Source organism: Anopheles aquasalis, chromosome 2 (genome assembly GCF_943734665.1).
Source record: "Anopheles aquasalis chromosome 2, idAnoAquaMG_Q_19, whole genome shotgun sequence".
Classification (NCBI taxonomy): Eukaryota; Metazoa; Arthropoda; class Insecta; order Diptera; family Culicidae; genus Anopheles; species Anopheles aquasalis.
The window spans coordinates 22,085,001-22,108,725 of NC_064877.1; the positions used below are offsets into that span (position 1 = coordinate 22,085,001).

At 50.2% G+C, this 23,725-nt stretch overlaps 1 protein-coding gene across 9 annotated transcripts in view; it reads left to right on the forward strand.

Moving 5' to 3' along the window:
• Nucleotides 1-23,725, forward strand: part of LOC126570066 (trithorax group protein osa) — a 142,256-nt gene that overhangs the window by 20,766 nt on the left and 97,765 nt on the right. For all 9 annotated transcript variants that reach the window (XM_050227532.1, XM_050227531.1, XM_050227533.1 and 6 more), the window contains exon 2: nt 11,495-13,857. In XM_050227532.1, coding sequence (XP_050083489.1) covers nt 12,307-13,857 — 1,551 coding nt within the window. In that variant the 5' untranslated portion in view covers nt 11,495-12,306. The remainder of the gene's footprint in view (nt 1-11,494; nt 13,858-23,725) is intronic.

Below are 23,725 nucleotides of genomic sequence, written 5' to 3' on the forward strand. Positions count from 1 at the left end.
AGCAACAGCAGGAGTCTGGGGTGGGCATGTGGCACTTTCGAGATAACGTCGAAACCGCAATGAATGATGATGCGTCTATGATAACGAATTGGTGCGAAAGGGGAGTGCAGGAGAAGTGGGTGGGTGTGGGTGTGTTGCTGAATTGTCTGAGTCAGCTGGCCGAGAGTTTGTCATCACATGCTACTAGTGCTAGTGCTCTCGACTAATACAGCTCTCGTTCCGGGTAGCGGACGCAACAGACAGAATCTCCCTTTCCCTCCTGTCATCACCCACAACATCCCTTTCCACCCCGGGTGGGGGTTCTTTCAATCGCAACCACATTGACGAAGGACTAACCGCCACTAAACAACCGAAAAGAAAGTGAAAAGACCGTCGGGCACCGCCAACGCACACCCACCCTCGCTACCAACCGGCAATCCATCGGTCCGCAATGACGGTTGCACGGTGAGCGAACTATATTTTGCACAACTGTGTGGACGGACGGGCCAACTCCTCCAGACGTCTTCATTCGTCTTGTTTGGGATGGATGGGGTGGAGCAGCGGAAGAAGGAGGGGTTTCGGCGGACCAGATGACGGTGCTTTCTTTGCGAGAGGGGAAGGGTGGTACGGTGGGTGGCAAAGGCGAACGCACGGTTGCTCCGACTGCTAGCGCGCTCCTTCCTCTTGTGGGTGGTGGTTGGGTGGGTTAGTGGCCGCGTTCAAAAGACGCGGAAAACATAAAACGAAAGCGAAAAGCATTTCGCAGCAGCAGCAGCAGCATGATGATGGCTGCTGGGGTGGGTCTTCTTTCTACAAAAGTCGCTTCGTTATGGTTCGAGAACGAATAGAGCTAACGTCAGCGTGTTGTACTTTTTGGGAGACTTTTTTTTCGCTTTTTTAGCCGAATGTTTCAGCGGCAATGTTGAGTTTGATTAAAGACTTTACAGGACCTTTTTTTTCCTTTAAAAGCAATGCTTCATGGTTTTTCAATGTTTAGATGTTTGTCAAGCACTCGTGAAGCTTACTCATCGTATGAGAGGAAACGCAAAGAGATTCTTTTAACAGGATTATTTAACTACTAGCATCGTGTAAAGAATGAACCCACAATGCTTATGAAGTCCTTCTCAGAGAGCTCCCTGTGCGATGTAGTTCACACGCTGGGAAGCAAATTCGTAATTGGAATCTCCAGCAAACAACCATTCGTAGAAGCCTTTTCAAGGACACGGCACACGCCGCAGCACAGCAGCGAAAGTGCCTGGTTGCCGGAACTGCTCTAACTCATCCTCCCTTCTCCGGATGCCGGCATAACTTTAAAGAGCGCGCCCTTTGGGATGGCGAATTGGAAGGAGTGAAAACACAAAACCAAAACAAACGTCGTATCGGGGGGTTTGAAACCGACACACGGAACGATAGGCCCCTGGTACCCGGTGTGTGGTGGTGCTGGTCGTCATCGTCGTCTTCGTCCTGGTTGATGATCTGCGTGAAGAATTCAACAAGCGGCAAAGGACAGCCTTGTGCACCGACGTGAAAGAAGACGAACGGCCGCGGAGGTATTGGTAAACGGGCAGGGGACGAGATTACGGTTTCAAATTATCGGTTAGCTGCCGGCCGCCGTCGCCACCACCCTGTCCAATCCGTAGCCAAGTAATGAGGCAGCCCTGCTGCCCCAGACACGACGAGACAAAGGGTGGCCACCACCAGCACCACATAAACACCCCAAACATACCCTTCCACCCCCCCGGGGGTCGTTGCTTAATTTGCGTAAAGAATGGGGGGAAGGGCGTGAATCATTTTACCTTTTTCCTCCGTTGGGATAGGTCCGGAGATTCCGCGTGTGGCCCATGTGAGAGAAGATTCATCCATGATCCCCTTAAACACCCCCTCCAAAGGGTCAGAAACAAACGCACCACGCGCACTCCACGGGCGTACAGCCACACACGGAACGTGCCTTCGCTTGTTTGATGATTGTTCACGTCCTTACGGCTTCTGGATGCCTCCTCCGTTGTCATTGAAGCATAACTTCTTATCTCTCGCTCGATACGTTTTTCGTTTGAATGGAAGAAGGTTTTGCTTACACAAAATTTGATAAGTTTGAATAGTCTTCGTCTCTTGGGTCAAGATGTAAATTTTCTCGGACATGTATTTGTCTTCAAAAGCGCTAATTTTGACAAATGTTTTATTGCACAACGGCGTAATACAGAGAAAATTATGTTCCTTTTCTCCTAGCCACTACCGCAACTTACTGCACAGTCGAAAGATGATCAATCTTTACAGCAGCGCACGTATTCGATGATGCGATCGACGACGAATCGCTCCGATGCTTCGATTCAGCAAAGCAATCCATGGCCAGAAGTAGGCAGCACATGGTGTGATCGTGTGATTAAAGTTTATACCCCACCGATAGACGAAGAAGTCAATTTATCCGATCCTTTGCCATCGCTCTCTGCCTTCTCATTCGTTGAGACACCACACCAAGTATGTGAGACAGAGACTCTCCGTTTGATACGACGCTCCCAGGGGCCATCAAGTGAACATCTCAAGTGGCGAACGAACCGCGCGAATTGGGGGAATGCAGGAAAAACGCGAAACGACCGCGAACTCGCTGCAAATGAACCGTGTTGCTCGGTTCTCGGTGGCCGGGCTGCTCCTCTGTGGAGCTCCGTGGCTGATTGCGATCTCTCTACATGATCGCTGCCACCAACCAACCACTAAACCCTTGAGGATGCTCGCTAGACTTCCATCAGTTAAGCCGGACGGACAATCGCATTTCGCATTTCGATTTTATCTCATCCTTAGCCCGGCAGATCGAGCCATATCTTCGGACCGAGAACGAGAGAGAAAGAGCGAGAGAGAGAGAGAGAGAGAGAGAGAGAGAGAGAGAGAGAGAGAGGGAGACGGAGCCGGCTGCTACAAACTGCTTTTGCATTGCATGATTGCTTTTTACTTCGAACGAACGCACCAAGAAGCCAAGAACGCGTCGCAAGGAGGACCCCCGTGCAGGAGGAGAGGTCAGCATAATAGAGGCAGCACAGTGCAGACGACGAAGAAGGTGAACGGTGAACGAAGAGACGCCAACGACCACGAGACGATGGTGTTGTGCTGTTCTGTATTCTGAGCGAACGGACCAAAACATAAATTCATTTGGTCGCACAACACTCCCCGGGATGGCGTACCACCGTCGACGGACGTTCGTTCGTTCGGTCGTTCTTGGATTGCTGCTAGAGCAATAACTCAAATGGTGAACAAGCGATCGCGGGAAAGCCTGGTCTGACTCGGTTCTCGATTGCACCACCGCGCACCCGCTTGATTAAGTACAAGACACACGAAGTCAAGACTCAGCGTTCGGCTGGCAAGATGCGACCCCGCTTGTTTCGGTGGTGTTGGTTGAGTTCCCTTTTTTTTAATAACTTTACGGTAAATATGCTGTGCTGTTGTTCATACCACAAAACCAATGAATGCGCACTTGTACGCCTTTGCTTTGCTGGATCTTTGGCAAGGATAAGCCATTATGATTGTTAAAACACATCGTTCGAGGAGCAGCTTTGCTGCGAATCAATTTTCCACACAAGTGGTTTCGATTAATCAGTAGCCCGTTTGCCCGCGAGAGACACGAGAGATCGGATCAGCTGTTGTTTTCGCGTCTTTTCCGCTTCTCCGAGGCACAAAAATAATGCGCCTTAACGTCGTGTGTGCGCGCGCGCACCATCGAATTCCTTCGTCACTAATTGGTGGGTCTGTTTGGAATGCGAATTTTCGGACGTAGAGAGCTATATAATCGGAGTTAACGGGGCTGATTGATCATTCGTGTTAATGATGGTTACAAAGTAAACATCGTGAATCAAGGGATTAGCGCCTTTTGTTTGCCTACTAGAGAGGGGCGCCGCTCTCGAATGGTCCACTGCTGCTGCTGCTGCTGCTGCTTGAAGATTAGAAGCGAACGAAGCACAAGACAGAGAGATACTTGTTTTCATCCGCTTTACGATCGCGAGTTACGCGGCGGTGCCCAGCAGCAGCAATTCGGTAGCCGGGCAAAGGATTATCGAAAAATCCATCACAAAAGGCGGAAAGAGCGCAAGAGAGACAACGACACGACGGTGTACATGAGCATAAAATTAATGATTTCTGTCGAGGAAGGCAGGCTGCAGGCTGCGTTTTGCATCTCGCATGAATGCAGCGCCACCACCACCCTGGTTGGTTGGATATTGCAAAAATGGTTCTCGTCATCGATTTATGACTTTTGAAGCGCTGACTGTTGGTTCCACTTTCTTGTGCGAGACACCAATCACTCACTACAGCATCATCATCGTCCTCGTCGTCTTCGCCGTTGTTGTCGTAAACATAAAACCACTTATTGTGGGTTTTGCTGGAATGAACGACTTTTGGGTGGAGTGAAGGCGCTACTACCTGCTGCTTGTTCTGCCGTTGTTGTCTGTCGCTGTAAGGCAGGCAGTGTCGTGTTTAATGTCATCGTTTTATGGCAGGAACGACAGCCAAACGCCCGAAGCGCGCGCGCGCACGCTCCTCACACAGTACTCTTCGGATGATGATGATCCGTAAGACCGTGACAGATAATAACCGCATGGACGCGGACTATGGAGCACCAGCGCACGGATGCGCTTGCAGGCACACGGACGACGATCCTTTACGATCGAAGCGAAGACGATGGAACAACAAACGGATCCCACTTGCCACCCTTCCTACAATCGGATGCCTCATTAACGCAGAAACACTTTCTTCCCGCGGTTGCCGGCATTGAGCAGATTGAGATGAGATTGGGTAAAGAAGAATAACCGAAGGTGTAGTAGCCTCCACTCGAGCCCCACTGGTAGTGCGTCGTTGCAATCCATCGTGGACTTATTGATCGTAAAAATGTACCACTTTACGTTGGTTTTGTGGCGCAGGTGGTTGATGGTTGGGTGGCAGTCCTGAGTTCTTATTTTAGAGTGTTGCCAAACAAAAAAAAGGGGTGTCCCTTATGCTCAGGACTGATTGTAGTGTTCTCTTCCTTTTCTATGCTCGCCGGAAACATGCTTTCTTCTATGTTTTATTTTCTAACAAAAACTTTCTAACTAGTTCGTTTTTTGTTCGAGTTCTTGTACATATTATTTCCCCAAAACTATTGCACCGATCCTTTTGAAATATGAATGGCATATTTTATTCGTTCAAAACATTTCAAAATGCTTTCAATAATGCAAAAATTTAAAGTAAAAAAAATCAAGTACTTACAGACATGCCATTTTTTATGTTAGATTTTTTATTGGATTTTTAAACTGTTAAACTTTAAAAATTCATAATAAATTCTTTATAGACTGTAATTTAACATTTTGAATGCACGCAAGAATGTACCTTTGTTGCACTAATTTAAGTATTTTTGTACTGCATTGCATATTGAAATGATTTACTTTAAATAATAGCCTCAATACATCTTCTTTACAAAACTTGAATTGAGAGCGAAACCTACGGCGCTCCATTGCATTACCTCAGTCTACCAAACAATGCCCGCCGCACCCTCTGTATCCTTGACTCTTGTACCAAATCTCCTGCTTACAAGGACTTCTTCGCAACCACGCTCACCACAGTCTCCCCAGGGGCTCTCGCGAAGGGCTAACCAAAATTATTATATTGCATAAGCATGTTTCTCCGTAGATTGGTCCCGGCCAACCACCAAAAACCACCAATCCGCGCAATAAGTTTCGTTGCGTTTGGCAAACCATTTTCTTTTTTATCCCAAGTTTCGCAAGTCCATTCTCTCTCTGTCTCTCTCCCTCTCTCTCTCTCTCGCGTTTTGGTTTTTTAACACTTTTAACCTTCAATCCATTCGCTCCGCCTGCTGCTGCCACTCGTGCTGCCACACCAGAGCACCATGGCCCCGCTGCATGGTGACCAAAATTCCACCAAATTTAACTGCAAAATTTATGCCGATTAGTTTTGCTTGGTGCGGATGCACAGCTTCTCAATCAATAATTTTGTTGTGAACTATTAAGCTCATTTTCTCTTCAAACCAGCCAACCAGACGCTGGCGGCGGCGGCCCATCGGTTTAGTAGTAATCGTTCAGATCCGGCATCACGGTTACTAGAGCGGCCAGACCCCCCTTTTGCTCCCTTTTGCAGCTCGCTCACCAGCGCGGTTCTGTTGTGCTGTCAGCCTTTTTGACGACGTCCATTGTGGTTACGTTGTGTGGCTAACCAACCAACCTACCACCCCTCGTTGGGTCCGAAGGCGAAGAAAAACAGGCGGACACAACTCGCTTGTGGTATCTCTCTTCGCGCGGGACGGCGAAACGAAGTCGTGTCCGGTCGCCATGACACGCGGCAGCGTCGGTCGATCGTTACCCCATTCGTTCGTTCTCTCTGCAACTCTTTCTTGCTTCTTGCTTTGGGTCTCGCTTGGGTTGGGGTTCCTTCATCTTCATTATCCATTCGCTTGTGTGTGGGGTATCTTCTCCTCCTTCTTCTCATGGCATTGCATCTTAACACAGCATAACAGCAGGATGCAGAGTCGTCGGTCATGATGATGTTGATGATGGTGGTGGTGGTGGTTGTGGTGCTGGTCAGCAGGCAGGCAGGCGGCAGGTGACCAGTTGGCGTGCGGGGGTAAGGAGTTATCTGTTTTTTGTTTTTTGCACTTTTGTGCACGTTTCGCTTCCTCACCGAGCACCATGAAACGATGAGCAAAGAGAACGAGAGAGAGAGAGACCACGGAGACACGGGATTCGGTGAAGAGAATCGGATGGCCACAAGAAAGCGAACCCCCCCGCCATTCCAGTATTCAGCCTCACAACAAGTCAAGGCGCGCCAGAACCGCACCGCAAAAAGTGTGCTGCAGAAGAAACCAACTAGCCGCCGACAGCAGCAGGATGTGATGGAAACATATTACAACCCAACGGCAGAGAGCAGAGAGCTCCGTGGTGTGGCCAGGGCTGGCCTGACGCGAGTTGCTATTTAGTTGTGCCTCGGTCTTTTGGCCTTTTTTGCACTGCGTTGCTTGCTCGCTTGCTCGGTGCTTGCTGATGCTTGTGTATCATCCGTTTGTGTTGTCCATTCGATGCCGAGGGTTGGTTCTGTAAACACATCGAACCGAACCGGCCACAGAGCACAACGCAGGCAGCGAGCATCATGAGTATGAGGGCTGTTTTCAAGTGTTGTGGCCATGACGACGATGACGCTTGATGATGCCATGCTGCTGCTGCTGCTGCTCGTTTGCTTCTGATGGTTTTTAGTTTTTGTCCGACGTTCGGATCTTGCTCGCTCGGTCGCTCATCGTCATCGTCTTTCAGGGCGTCCTGCGGTCAATCTTTTTCATGTGGGTCCCCCCGCCGGATGATTGTTGTGTTGGTCGTCCGTCCCCCCTTCGTTTGTTGCTACGCTTGCTTGCGTCGTTCTTCGTCGTCGGCCGCGATCCTTTTTAACCTTCGTGGAAGCGGCATCCAGTGTTGTCGTGGGTCCCCCCCATTGCCCGGTTTCTTTCCTTTCGGTTGGATTCCATTCGCCCGGTCCGAGGGCACGCTGTTTTGCACCGTAGTAGCAGCCTGGTATCCGGTCCGTAAAAAGAAGGTTTCTTATCTGTTGCAGCTGCCATGACACCGGGCCGAGCCGGGCCGGGACAGAGGCTTCTTTGGGGGGCCCATTAAGACCGCTCGCTTTGCGCTGTTGGCATTCGGGCAACGTCACCCCACAACACAGTGCTCTTTTGGAGTGATTTCGGATTCACTTTTATGCCGGCAACAACATGCTTTATGCATTATCGAGCTGCGTGAACGGGTGTAATCTGCTACAACGACCAGATCCAGAGCTTAAGCCGGGTTCTAGAGCAAAGTTTATATATTTTAATGGATGTTAATTTATCTAAAAATTATTAACAACACAACGATTCGTTCCGTAACACGCCATATTGTTCTGGCCAGTCCTAAAAATGCCCCGGTGTGTTCTTCATCCATCCGGTTGTCCTTCAGAGAAAGAATACTTGATGCTACGGCCAAACATCCCGAGAAATCGGTTCCCTTCCATTTCTGGATGGAATTTCGAGCCTCGTTCGCTCGTTTCTTCTTAACACGTTCCACGGTGGGGATGAATGTGGGTAGCAAAGAGGATAATGTGCTTCTCTTCTGCCTCCACTACAACCCAGAATATGATGGGGATCAAGAGGTCGGCCCTCTTGTTGGTCGCTTGCGGTTGCGGTGGTGTTTGGCAAAATATGAAAATCATCGTTGGGTGTGTTGTGTTGGATCGATCGATCGGCTCCGAGACCTCATCAGCATCTTCTCCGTGGCTCGGGTTTCGTGCGCTGTTCGCGCGGGCTTTTCGTCGATCCTCTGGGCTCGATCTGATGACACTTGAGTGTAAGGGTGTGGTGGGGTGTGGTGGGGGCAGTAGGCATCCGTTACGGGAATAAGAAGCCTCGGCTCGGCTTCATCCACTTCACCATCATCCAGCGCGTCGGTACGTGGGGGGCTCGCTGCTTCTCTCGGATCCGTTTCTTTCGAGTAATTCAAACGGAAGAGCTAGCGACGAACCCTCCGACGAACGATGCTTTTGCGAGACTCTGCCCGACCGTCCGTCCGTCCGTACGTGTGTTTGCATGCTGTTGCGGTTTTTGGGGTGGTGTGGTGGGTTGTGCTTTTGATTCGTGAGTTCGCGCCATCTCGCTAACCACAAGCACCACCACCACCACTCCCACCATCACCATCCGGGCCTCTTGATGAGCTCCACTGTTGCTGATGATGATGACGACGTTGTCTGCTGTTTCCTCTCTCTCTCTCTCTCTCTCTCTCTCTCTCTCTCTCTCTCTCTCTCTCTCTCTCTCTCTCTCTCTCTCTCTCTCTCTCTCTCTCTCTGGTTCTTTCATGCTGGTTGCTGGCTGTGGATCCCCCTCGCTGGGATGGTGGTTGACTTTTTAGCGTTTCAATTTATGCTTGTTGGCCCCTCGCATCCTCTTCGCCCTTGTCGTTGCCCTGTGTAATCCCTTGCCGCCAGTATTCTAATGCCTTCAGCACGGCAGCACCACTTCCTTCACCACTAAGATGATGCAAAAGGGGGGGGGGGGCGCTGTTCCATCCCACCAAAAAACTGCGCAAAGCACAGTAAAGGAGGAAGAAGGAGGTTTTTGGCAAAACAGAACAGAGAGCGACATAGTACCACCACGTTCTCATCTGCTTTTAGATTCTTTTGGGAACAATTTTCAATTAGCAAAATCGCAAAAGAATCCAATCGCGCAACCCATTCAAAGCCCACTCGATGGTCGGTCGAACAACAGACAGGACCGTGGAGTGTGTATGTATGAGTTAGATAAAAGGGGTTTGGATTTGTTTGGGAGTCAGGGAGATGAAAAAAAAAGAAGTTAAATCACAAATGTTTGCCAACGAAAGCGCGCGCACACGGCTGCTGCGGCCGGCCGGCCTGGTGGTGCCCTCCTCGGTGCTTATGAGCTTCTTCTTGGTTTCTCGTTTTCCCGCGGTTTGGTTTGAGAGTTGAGAGCGCGAGCGCGAAAACCATCATCGTGCCTCTTAATTGGTCCCACGTGCTTTTGTGCGCTCTGTTATCATCGTGGCGTTCCCCCTCCCTCTCTCCTGCTGCTGCTGCTGCTCACGGAACGGAAAAGGAATGAAAAGATTCAATTAATTGACCGACCCAACCGGTCAGCCGACCGACCGACCGACCGACCTATGTATAGTTGGGCAATGGGCGGCTGCCCAAATGGGTATTGGGTGAAATGTTGCATTTTTCAAACACATACAACCGCACCACTACTCGGCCAATTGGTGGGTGGCATTTTAATTTTTGGCAGCAGACGGCACGATTGTCTAGCCCGAGTTCTCTCCTTTTAATTACACATGTTTTGCGCATCGTTCGAGCTTAAATAGTTATTTACAATTCATCGGTATTTGTTGAAAACCTTTGGGCCAATTAACCTGAGACCAATTAAATGTTTGATTTATTTGAGTAAAATTTACATTAATCTTCACAACGCACTGGAGCAACGAAATGCTTTTAACATGTTAAAATACGCTTTTTGGTTGCGGTATCTGCAAGAATTCGGTTCGAGACAACACAACAATCGATTCCATTTGTGTCTGATCTCACAGAGCCAAGTGATTCGCACGTTTTTGGTGTGCCCTTCACGGTGCGACCATACGGAGATGAGTGCAGAAAGCAACACAAAGAAGGACGAGAGTAGCAAAAGGTGTGTGCAGCACGTTCCGGTCTGAGGCACCGAAAAAAAAAGAGGAAAAAAATGCCAACGAAGCCACCTTCATCCTTCTTCACCACAAAGAGAGACGACCAAGACGACGACGACGACGACGACGTGAGTGCTGCTTCGCATTGTGCTGTGCGGCATTCGGTGGGACCCCGGACGGCCGGCTTGCGTCACGAATCAATTTTTCAAACGAGCCGTAATCTCCTCTGCCACCTTTACAGACCGGCGGGTTTCTTCTGCCGTTTGCTTGCCTCCTTTCGGTTCCTCTTCTCTGGCACCGATGCCGGCGCGGAGGCCGCATGATGCTGCTGACTTGAGCGCGCAGTGGTACTACTGACTCGGCACTGCGACCGGCACCTTTATCACCAACGTTTACCGCAATTGCTCAAGAAGACGACAATCAGTCTCGGGGCACACCGGCACCACCATCATGATGCTGATGAGTGTGCCAGCCGGCGAGGACTATGTTGAGGAGAGAGAGATACCCGCGAAAAGGCCCATTAATTTGCAATTTGCGCGAACTCATTTCGATGGCGGTGGCGTGTGTCTCGTGGTGGCGGGCTTTCTGAAATCGGTTTTTGTTTCGTTTCCAACGCACGCCACCACCACCGCCCCTTTTGACGTGCTTCTGACTTTGTTTGGCCTTCATTTGCATCTCTGTGGTCTTTAGTGATTTAGATTTTTTGCGATATCTGCGACGTCGTATTCTTATTTAAAAGAATCTTATCTGCAATTAACGAATCAATCTAATGTTTTGTTTTTAATTTCTCTTTTTAGATCCTTTCTCGGATGCTCACGCACGCACCTCTACGTTATACAACCATCACCATTATGCAATCTCACGGATTATGTACGCAGCGTGCTAGGATCGAAGTGAACGCAACGAAGAGCAAATAGAAGGACACTGTGCAGGATCACCAAGAACAATGGACTTTGTTGCGTGATGCGTGATGCTTCAAGTGAAACAACGGTGGCTTGCACACAGTAGTAGGCTATCCAATCACCGGATGAGGTGCTAATTGGAATGAAAAACGAAAAACCCGTGAATAATGCCAGAATGCATCATACGATGATAGGAGGGTTGCCGCGGTTCTTTGCGAATGTTTATTTATTATTTATTGCACTTAAGCGTGGCCAGGTGTGACTTTGGCCCCTCCAAAGCGACAGCTGTCAGTCGATTGACACGTGCCACAAACCCACATTAACCGATTTGCGTTGTGAGGAGAGAACCGTTGGAACCACCATCCCCTATGCGTGGATAATGTCGAAGTGTCGCATCGTCAACTTGTCTCACGTTTTATATTTTGTGTGTTATTGCAGGGCAGAAATTGAATTCGTCATTCGTGAATGTGTTATACGATCGGTGTACGGTTCGCGTTTAATTGTGACGGTGTAATTAGTGTGCCGTGTGCGCGTGTGTGCTCTCGCAGAGTGTGTATGTGCATATGTTTAGGTTTGTGCGTCCTTGCGTGCGTGAAGTTAAGCGTGATGTGAAAAGCACGCTGAAATGCGAAGGGAAGCCAAGTGAGATGAAGCAGAAGAAAGGGAAGAAAAGTGAAAAGGAAAGCGTCAATTTCAGCAGTGTGTGAAGGCCTGTTGCAACGCGCACCGTAAGCACAGCAGGCGGGTTTAGGTAATGTCATGTGAACATCTAAATGCGCCCGGAAAAGCAAGCTTTGAGTGTAGCAGAAGCGAAACCAGAAGGATCTCAGAGTGTATCGCAGATCGTCTGATGGTGCTGCGTGTGCCGCACAGGAAATCCTTTTGAAAGCGTGTTAAAAACCGAGCAGTGTATTCGTTTCGTAAAATCGTGTCGTCGTGAGTTTGTGTCAAACTGTGCATAATGCCGATATCGATACGTTTGCGATGTGCGGCTTGTAGTAGAGCAGCAGCGGCAACAGCAGCGGTTGCCGATCAGAAGCAGCAGCAGCAACAACAACAGCAGAAGAGTTAAGAGTGGGACACGGACACACTCGACCACTCTCCATCATCAGCACAGAGGAGAGAAGCAGCAAAATCCCAGAAGGCGGCTCCTCTGAATCGTTCGCGAAAAAAGGGAAGCCGAAAAGCGAGGGAAGCAGTCTAGGATATAATTCCCTTCGAACACCGCGTCCACAGTCCGCGTGGGTACGATGGGTGATCAGAAGAGTCAAAAGAACGGCTCGGGAGCAGCGGCTGGCAATAATAATGGCGGTGCAGGCGCTGGAGGTGGACATTCGGGAGTTGCGGCATCGGCAGCTAACACTGGCACCAACACCACAACAACGGCGGCAGCTTCGGCGCCAGTGACAACGCCGCAACAACAGCAACAGCAACAACATCAGCAACAACAGCATCAGCAGCATCATCATCAACCGCATCATCCTCAGCATCATCTGCACCACCCTCACCACCTACACCAGCCGCCGACACACCCGCATCCGCATCCACATCACTTACCGCCGCACCATCCGCACCACCCGCATCCGCATCATCCACCACACCCGGGAGGACCTCCGCCAGGACCGCCGGGAGCGGAACAGCACGGTGGCGGTCACCACGGGCATCCTCCGCCCCCGCCACCCGGTGCTGGGATGCATCACTCACCGTACGACCATCACCATCCGGTTCCGGTTTCGGGTCCCGGCGATCAGGGTGGCAGTGGTAGCGGTAGCGGGAAGGATGACGGAGCAGGAGCAGGAGGAGGAGGAGGAGGTCCTGCAGCGCAGCATGGTCATGGTCCACCACCACCACCACCCATGGGCCATCACCAGGCGCAGCAGCAGCAGCCTCCGCAACACCATCAGCAACACCATGGTTACGGGCAGCCGCCGCCACCTCCGATGCAGCAGCAACAGCAGCATCAGCAACAGTACGCACCGCGGGCGTACCATCATCATCCCCATCATCCGCACCATCCGCACCACGATCCGAACGGGCAACCGATCGGTGGTGCACCACCCGGTGGTGATCCGTACGCCCACTATCACCACCGTATGGGACCGGCGGCGGCCGCGGCCGCAGCAGCAGCCGCCGCAGCCGCTGCAGCAGCGGGCAGTAGCGGTGCGCCACCGGGCAGTGGCAGTGGCACTCCTCCTCCCGGGCCTGTGCCTGGTCCGGGTAGCGGTGGTAAACCGGCGGCTGCGGCGGCCGCTGCCGCTGCAGCTGCTGCAGCAGCAGCCGGTGGAGGAAGCCCGATGCACGGCCGGCACCATCAACGGTACATGACACAGCCAGGCGGTGGTGCATCAGCCGGCGCCCCTCCCGGTGTTGGAGGGCACGGTGGAAGTGGTCCGCCGCCGCCAGGTCAACAGCCTCCCGCTGGCCCGGTTGGAGCAGGAGCGGGTGGTGGGCCAACGCCTACGCTTAACTCGCTGCTACAGTCCCATCCGCCGCCTCCGACACATCCGGGCGCTGGGCCACCACCACCACACCATCGATATCATCCGCCCGGTGGTTACGATCCATCGGGCGCACCATCGCAGGGTGGACCACCGGGGCCACCTGGTCAAACACCGCCACCACCTCCCGGCTCGACCGGTGGACCTCCTCAGGGACCGCCCGGGCAACCACCACTGCCCGGGATGTCACCGTACCACGGAGGCCATCAGCAGCCGCCGCAGCAGCAGCAGCAACAACAGGGTTGGGCCCCACCGCCACGTCCCTACAGTCCACATTCGCAGCCCTATCGACCACCGCCACCGGTAAGTTTTTGATTAGTTGAAATGAAATTGTTAGTAGCGTTGTAGAAAAATGAAAATTCCACATTCTGATGTCCTCCATTAGTTGGCTGGATTTGGATTGTATTTATCATTGAACAACCGACATATCCTGTGGCAATCCACGTAACAGAACTGGAATCCGTTTTTGTTGTAGGCTTTGTTTTGGTTTGTGATTGTGTTTCAAACAGCGACATGCATTCGATTTATGGAGTGATAAGGGAGCTAAACGTTGGCGCTTTCATTTAATAGTATTGGCAGTAGACTTTATTCTCATCATCCATTCTGTTGATGATAAGTTCTCTTCGAACTAGATTAGACCATTTTGGCAGTATATTTCCGTCGTGCCAGTTTACGGCCAGTTAGCAGTTGGTCTACCACCTCTACTTTGTATTAATGGACGGGAATGTATTGAAATGAAGTGTTATCTTACAAAAGTTTATGCGATCCAACGAAGTATCTTACGTATTTTTAGGACGCATTGAACGCACATTTTTGGCACATTTCATAAAATAAAAAGCTGGCAAACCGTTACTAGAAGAACATATAGATTGCTGCTGCTGCTGACGAACCTTGCCTGATAAGCATGTTGGTCGCGCCCCGTTCGTTGTCTCTAACCTTTCACCAGAAACGCGGGACGCTTTGGTTGGTGTTTTCGTTTATATTCGTCCACCACCGCCTATCGGCGCCAAACTGTTACCGCAGGTCAGTGACGAGCGTAAACTGTGTTCTCGTAGAGGTTTTAAGAACGGAGACGAGCGCCTGGTGAGTGGGTGGCAGGAGCAGTTTGCTTCTTCTTCTCCATCCAATTATTCTCAGCAGCGCAGCAAAAGAGGGAAAAGAATGAATGATGCCAGCTGTGTGCAGTCATCAACCACCATCGTGCCATCATCGTCATCATCATCATCAACAAGAGAGTTATATCATTATTCTCTCGATACACATTACCCACGACGCTGCTTGCGGATTGCGGAAGATGATGCGTCCATCCTCGCCATCCTTCCCTCGACGTTCGACGAAAGGGGCTTGTGTTGATACGATACCGACTGGCTACCGGCTACTGCTTAATCGGGCATGCGAAACAGGAGTAGAATCCCACCGCCGAAGGAGGGGGGTTTGTTTTGTTTTTAACTTTTTCCCATCCTTCTTTTCTCCTTTTGTTGCCTTTGCTCTCGACGACCTCGAGCCCGCTTGAATAATGCGCGATACCGCGCCGCGGCGTCTATGAAATCATGATGCGATTGAAATGTAACCCCAAACCAGTGTGACAAGCCTCCCTGATATCAGAGCTGCTGCGAGTTGGCTTGAAATGGAGTGAGTCGTTAGAAAGGCGCGCATAGAGTAAAAGGGAGGGTCAATGGTTTGCCGGCGTGCTGTGCGATCTACATCGCCACCATCCGCACCATTGACATTGAAATCTTTGTACCGAGTGCTGCCCAACCATGATGTCTCTGGTCTACTGTAAGAAATGGAGAAAAAGAAACTCAAAAAACATCTTAATCTATAGTTTATTCAGCTAGCTAACGAGCTAGTCCACCACATCACTTCGTAACGAGGAGGGTTATTTTTTCTGTGTTTTTTTTTTGTTCTTTTTGGGCAATTAAATTGAGGCCAAACTATGCGTGTCTTTGCATAAAACATATCCACATTTTGACGTGCTAGCTATATTTCGCTCTTCTCAGCTATTACTGGGCTGCATCTGTCTGTACGAGCACTCATTGGCTCCAGATTAATCCTATTCCACCTCTAGCATAGACTGCTGCAATTGAGCTGCACATAGTTTCTGTTTCTGCAAATGACGATAATGATGATGATGATGATATGGTTGGTGGTGTGAGAAAATCGATTCTTCCGATGACAGTGGTGTGGTCCAAAACGAGTCAAGCACGTCAGTCAATGTTAGCTAGAGCAGTAGCAGCGATGTTCATGTTCCCTGGTGTATCCATCTGCAGGATCCTTTGGTGAACCGATGAGATGCTATTGCTCTCGTTCTGGTGTCCGGTAGATCACCAACAGTACGTTTATGCTACAATTCGTGCCCTGTCTCCCTTTTGCACGTTTGTTCTGCACCAAGGAACTAGCTGCTGCCATCGGGCCTGTGCGTTGCCTAATCAAAACGACGATACGCGCAACGAGACCCAAACCACCACGGAACCGTTTGTGGCAGTAAAGATATTTGAATTTAAACTTTTGTTTCACAAAAAAGTTAATGAGAAATTCCAAAACGTTTTTTGAAGGAACGCTACTGCCATATTCGTACACCACTGTTGTTTGTGTTTTGTGGGGATTTTTTTTTTAAAATTATCCCTTCTTCCACATCCACCAGCCCAGGACTTCGCTTATCGTTGCTTAAGGCTACATGCAACCGTTGTGTCTCTTCGGAGGCGTTAAACCCGAAACCATCGTCCGATGTGTTTCACGAGTTGTCGCGCTCGCCGCACACATTATGCACACGGACGGCTCCGGGATCGATCGATTTTGTGGCCGTTGTACGGCTTTCGGCGGCTTCCGTCGCCTTCTTCCGGTCGAGTATGTGAAGGTATGTTTTTGGGGAGATCCTGGACGCGGCAGAGCGCAGAGAGATGAGCTGCGAATGCATTCTTGTGTCCGAGGCCGCCGGAAAGAGCGAGAGAGAGAGAGAACGCAAGAACGCGCCGACGACTAGAGAAGCACACTGGCTGGCCGTCTGATGGGTGGTTGAGTGGGTGGTGGTGCGTACGGCCCGAAAAGGTGCGTTGCCCACAGCCCACTAGGTAGCGACGATGGCGGCGGCCGGTGGCGGTGTGCAGGTTGCAGTGGCAACGACGCGCTCACCAAATGCATTCGCTTTGGCTTCGTTGCGTTGCGTGTGCAGTGGTCGTCGGGGGGTGGTAAAGGGCACGAGGTGTTGTGTGATGGGGTGGGTGGTAATCATGCCTCCCAGTGACCACACCGATACCGGTCGGTTCTCGCGCGCCATCCACCCCACCCACCCACCCATCTCCATACCTCACGCTGCAATTTCTTCGAAAATTTCTCCACACCGAACGGCGTGTGGGTGGTATGGATGGAAGGGTGTTGCCTTAGGCTTTTCCGATCCGCCCGTTATAATAATATTGTTGTCCATTTCGGCTTGCACACCGACAGCAGCGACGCCAACGACGACGGCAACGAGCCATGACGACGATGATGATGCAGGCGAGATGTGTGTGGGGACTTTCGGAAGCTGAAATCCTACGGTGATTGTTCAGTTTTCCGCCGACAGTGAAGCTTGCAAGAAGCGCGCGACTCGCTGCAACCCACCCGTGTCTGTGTCTCTGTGTGTGCGCGTTCGTCGCCATTTGCCTGCTACACCTTAGGGTGCATGCCATATCATCCCACGTTGATTTTTTCTTTGCATACTCTGCTGCTGCCGCTGCTGAGGTGCACAAGTTCAGGAACTAATCGGGAGAGAGTGAGCGAAAAGAACGACCTAGAGAGTAGCTCAAGAAGTAGTTTTTGGCTAGAAAAGGGGAAACAGGAAAGAGGTACAGAAAAGGAAGTGACGAAAGTGTTTTCAGTGTCAAAGTTGGACCAAAAAGAGGTTGGATTTTGGAAGTGAATTCCTACACACTGTCCGCTGCCAAACGTGTTGTCAGCAGTTTACAGTTTTGCAGAGTGAGGAACTTACTTGTTGCCGAAAGTTAGTGCTGAGTGCAGGCGTGTTCCGTTGCATAACCTGTGTACCGCGCGGAAGTAACACTCATACTACTCCGGGCGTCCAGTGGTGCCAAGAAGAAGGAGGAGGAGAAGCTGTGCGCCACATATAGGCCAGTGTCTTGTGTCCTGCTGCCCATCCTTACCACTCTCTTGTGCACGCTGTTGTCACTTATCCCGGCGAGCTGGTGATGTATTGGCTAGAACCGTACCTAAGCGCCTTCTTGTTGTTCCATCCATCGTAAATAAATTTGCCTCAAAAATGGTTACTACTAAGCTACTCTAGCTCTAGCCACGTGACGACGCCAACGACCACGACCGTGGGAGGATGGCTCGTCAGGCTCGCTAGTAGCCAGTAACCCCGGGAACCGTCACTTATGCCCACCTTTTTCGCTTTCTTTTTCTCTTCCCTTCTTTTCGTATCCGTTTTAGGTAAGTCTCTAAACCTTCCTGGGATTTGTGTGTGCCGAGGAGAGAGAAGAAGAAGAAGAAGAAGCACCAGCAACAGTAGACCAGGACGCACAGGAACTTGATTCCAGTCTTTCCACAGAGAGTCCTTGCTTTCTTGCTGGGCTAATTTGTTCATTTCCACTTCTACATTTTTGAAATTGCGATTCGCTGGCGCTTCTGTGTGAGATGGTAAGATAGATACGCAAATGTTTGGTCGCTCCTCTCGTGGCGAAGATCCTCAAAAAGTGTGGGTAACTATGCATCGCTTTACAGTATTTAACGGGACCTTATAATCGATGGGAAACTCCGCAAGCAATCGGCAACTTTCTGGCTGAAAATTGGATTATTATTTGAACATTATTTCAAACCCTCATGCAGATAGTTGGATTCCGCTATATGATGCCATCATTTCAAACATTTTTTTTTAGTGTACTATACCTCTAGCCAACCGCCCACCATAAGCAACCTGTTTCGCTCCAACGTTGGAGAGTGCAATGATTGCCATATTCCAATATCTGTGCCTCCAAATGCAGCAAACGCGGATCGATAACAGTCGCCATCTTAAGTTTTGGCTCGTTCAAAGCCTACCAGCCAGGGAGAGTGCAGGCCCGGTTCAAAGATAATAACCTCAGTGGCATTCGCTGCCAGGACTTGCTCTCTCACTAGTCTGCTCATTTTCATCGGCCGACAGTGTGTTTGCGCAAGGATCCAGCACTCCCTCCTGGAAGGCACCGGCAAAGTGCCCGGGTAGCTTTTGCAATAGATATCGAGCCCAGCGAGTGACGCAGAGAGCGATACCCAAAGGGAGAGAGGATCCGGGAGCCAGCAGCCTATGGCTAGCAGATGCATCATGCATACAATTACCATCACGTCCTCACCGGTGAACTCTCGGCCTCCTCCCGGCCACTCATGTCTCTTCATATTCACAATCAGTTGCCGCCAGATGAAATACAATACATTAGGAGGCGGCGCGACTGGCAGAGGGAGTCCATCAGGGAGAGTGAATGGGATAAACGTATCCTGTATTAATTCCGTTGTTGTCACTGCTCCTCGCATTCACTACTCTTCCGTTTTAGTGTCCTTGTTGCTCCACCTAGACACGCTGGAGATAGGCTTTCACAAACGATCGAAACAGTGGAGGCATGTGAGTCGGTTGAGTCGGAAAGTGGTTGACGGAGAATGAAACGAAGCGAACGGAATGGAATATCAATCAAAAGTTAATTAGCAAAATTAATTGTGGGCGAGTGAATGCGCGGGGAAACGATTCCATTTTCTGTGTGATCTGCCTTCGCCCTTAATGATGCTGTGTACGCCACGCTTTGGGTAATGCACTGAACCTGGAGTTGCTGGTTGCTGCTGTCAGTTGTTTCCTTTGGTGGAAGCCCATCCGTTTTGGAGGCATTTTCATCCGTTGCCTTTACCTATCTCTAGGGATGTGATGTGATGAAATTGAAATTACATTCATCAAGCTACTTTAACATTAGTGATACCAGGGTAAGGTTGTTTTAAAAATGGCAAATGAGTTCGCAAAGTCTTGAATCAACGGATTTAATCATATTTTTGTTTTTTTTTTATCATGATAATCACTAATGTATCTTTAAAATGCCATTTCTCGTTACAAAATCCAAAGTAATACATTAGTTTTGTTGCAACATTCCTGTACGCACCATACGTTCTACACTACATGCGTGTAAGTAGTTGATCAGAAACCCAAAACTGAGAGGAAGGCATGATATGCAAATGAATCGATTGAACTCCTCGTTGCTTGCCACACTATTAACGCAGCACACCTTTTACAGTACCCGCTCACCCGAAGTATGGTGTCCAGGCAACGGATCCTCAACATATCTCTAGTAGATGTAGAGAAACCTATAGAGAGCTAGAGCAAAAGGAAGGATAGTTAGAGCTTAACGTAGTCGCTTCCTCATCGACACCAACACGGAAAGTAAAGTGTTCGTTGTTTGTAAGCAGCTTTCAAGGAAATGGCTAACGTCCATCCTCCTTCCCGTTTACTTTCTGAATTGCCTACCCGAGTTCTATTGCTCGGAACGTTCCAGACAGGGCCGAGAAAAGTGAAGTAACCAAACACAGACCTCGCTCGCTCGTTAGTAGTTCGACATGAGTTTACACTGCGCACTGAGCAACAGCAGCAGCGCACCATAGCTTATGCGATTAGGATGCAATGTTACCGATGTACAATCTAGTGGCGAAGGAACCCGATCCATCCCGGTGGCCCCCGAGCACACTAACGAAGTAATCAATTGGGGATTGGAAAGAGAGGCATTTAGTCGATAGATACATTCACTTCTCGAGCTCCAGCGCGCGTAAACAGCGATTAGACAGGGCGGGTGTGTAAACGCAGGGAATCACCTTTCCCTGACCTGCACAATAGGTTATCGACCGGATGGCGACGCTATAGTGAGGGGGAAGACGTTTCCCGGCAGCAGGAAAGGAATCCAGCGAGCGCGAAACAATTTCTCGCCTTCACCACCACGCTTCGCATTTTCCATTGCCAATCTAATCAATTCCGCTAGGAAGCGATGAGCTGTGTGCCCGATGCTCGCGGGGATTTGATGGTGATACTGGGGCGCCAGGTTGTGAGGCACATGGTAGCGTACGTATTATGCAATGAGAGAGATACGTAGTGAACCAAGCACTAGAACCTCCCGAGTTGTTGGTAGCAGGCAGGCAGCGATGGCGGTAGCTCGGTTCTCGAGCACTAACTCGCCATTAAGGTAATGGATTGCAGTGTGCATGTTTTGCGAATGCGAATGATGCAATAGCTATGCAGCTACGGAATGTGCAGACGCAATGGTGTGATGTATCTAGTGTTGTATCCATCGATATCTTACAGGGCGATGATCATTGGAACATCTTTTTAGGTTCATAAAGGAACAACTCGAACCAGCAGTAGGATCAGGATATTCAAGGGAATAAGGACTAGCAACAGTTACAGACTGACACAACTCTGTAGAAACATATATTTTTTGAGAAGATATAACTTTCTGAGAACTTACCTCAAAAGAAATCGTAGAAAAATCCGTGGACAGTTCCCTTTCCCTGAACCGGAAATAAGCATTGAAACAACCATGCGTCAGAAATTGATCAACAAAGTTCTTTACAACATGTCCAATAGCATTCCGTTCGGACCACCAGACCTGCCACTTATGCACCAGTAGAACGCAAGCACGTTCCCTGGCCTGCCATAACAAAACACAGGGCATTCCTTTCTCCATTTTCAACCATGATGCCACCTATTCTCATGCCTCGACGAGTTCATCTGGCTCTTGGTTCAGTTTGAACAAGAATGTTAAGTCCGGTGATGCCTGCGTAAGGATGGGTTCGCCGTGAAATGCACTGTGGTTCAGGGTGAGTGTCGGAACCACATTACATACCCATCCGACCCACACACCAGGGCGTAAGAGGTGATTTGTGGTTGTCGAGCATCCATTCTCGGTCCACCCAGGCTACTACACTAAGCGGATAAGCGGCAAGTCGAGAATGAACGAACGAATCTACGGGGATCTGATGGGTCTGCTCGTTCTTTAACGGTCAACAATACCGGATGACGTCTATCGGGAGCCAACGCTTCGGCACTGCAATCTGTGTGTGCACTTGAGATGCACATCGCTGCTGCTAACCAGCAGCCCAATCAGTTTATAGTGCTTCTCGACGTACGACGATTGGGCCGGCATTTTTGAAGGACGCAACCCGTTTGTGGATGGCGATCGGTGGTAGAGGGTTGCTATCATCAAACCCCGATACCCACTTCGGCACCGTTCGATGCTGAATATTAATAGACGGTATAGTATAAATTGTTGGAAACACGTCCGGTATTCCAGCAAAACAGAAGTTCCCTGACACTGTTTTGCTTTTGTACTGGAATGTACTGGTGGTTTCCTTCAAGTATCTGCTACTACCGGTACTGTTTTGGTTTGCGTGTGTTTTGCATACGCAGAGCAGAGGCGTTGGCAGCATCCGTCGTCCTTTCGCTGGTTTCCCAGAATGATGGAGCATTGGGTGGTGGCTCATGGCTACCCCCACCACCTCATGATGAACAACGCGCTGCAAAAGGTTTTCAGTTTGTTCTGCCCTTTCTGCCCTTTCTGCCTGCCTCCCACTACTCAACAGCAGCGGCGGATGCGATGCGCACACGATAACCCGAAAAAGGAGAAGACTGGGAGCCGTCGCCGCGGTTGTGCTGCCTGCTTCCTGTCAGCGGACCGTCCCTCCCCGTCCTTCTTCTTCTTCTTCTTCTCACTCTCGCGCGCTCTTTCTCTGCCTCTACTCGTTGATGCCATCGAAAGCGAAATGTTTTCGACCTACATCAACCAAAGAGTCCACGTGGTTTCTTCCCGTTTCCGATGCGCCTCCTCCCCCTCGTCCGCTCGCCCGGACGTCTGGGGTTTCGGTCATTGGCCCTGTTAAGAATGATTAACGCCAGCGGGAGTTGGGAGTGTAGGCCGCGGCCTGAGTGCCACCAAGAGGGGAGAGAGCGAGCATTGTGACTCTCCCGAGCGCCGAGCTGGTGAGAGCGTGAGAGAGTTGGGTGCTCGCGGCGGCAGAAGCGAGTTAGAAGGCACGTAAGGTGCACGGAATTTTTAAAACTTCGCTGGCTTAACGTCAATGCTAGGCGGTGAACTCGCCGAAGGCAATAAAGTTAAAAAATCTTATACTTGTGTTCTTCTGCTTCTCAACATTTTTAAAAATTCCTGCTATTGACTAGTATCCGTGAAAGTGAAATCGTGAACATGAGTTCGTGCGAAAAGTGTGCGGAACCGGACAACGACAGCATGGTGGCATGCGACAAGTGTGGAAAATGGTTCCATTTCGCGTGTGTTGGTGTTGATTCCAGTGTAGAGCAGCAAGACTGGGTCTGCTGCAAGTGCGCGGAAGAATCGTTCGAAACACCAAAGTCAGGAAGAATTAAGCCTGAGTTGTTGCACGAACAGACTAAACCAGTGAAAAGTGTAGTGCAATCTGTCGCTTCCGGAACGCGGGCGTCGGTGCCGGAACCGGGAGAAAGGTCGTCGACCCCGCCGAAAAGTACAGTGTTCGAGAAAAGTGTCTTTCGATCGGTCGTTTTCGAATCACGGTTCTCGGAACCCAGAGACAAGTCAGCAACCCAGCCGGTCAATGTTGCGCTCGAAAACGGCATGGATTCCGCCGAACTGCAGCATGAGCTCCAATTCCTGGAAGAGAGGCAGGCGATGGAACGGAGGCACTTGCAAGAGAGAAGCCAGCTGCGCGCGCGGTACGGAGTTTCCGAGGAAGTACAGGCCAACGGATCGCGGCCTCAATCGGCTTCCACGAATTTGCACCAAGCGCAAATAGCGGCGCGGCAGGTCGTCGGGAAAGACCTCCCTTCATTTTCTGGAAACCCGGAGGAATGGCCTCTCTTTATCGCCAGTTTCGAAAGTTCGACCAGAATATGCGGCTACACGGATGATGAGAATTTGTTGCGGCTACAGCGAAGCCTGAAGGGAAAGGCGTTGGAGGCGGTACGCTGCCGATTATTGCACCCACGGAACTTAGCCGGCGCCATATCAACGCTCCGAACACTATTCGGAAGGCCAGAGTGTATCATTCAATCATTGATAAACAAGATCCGCGAAATGCCCAATCCAAGAGCGGACAAATTCAACACGCTAATTGATTATGGCATCGCCGTGCAGAATATTTGTGCAACAATAGAAGGGACGGGCCTAAGCGGTTATCTGTACAACAT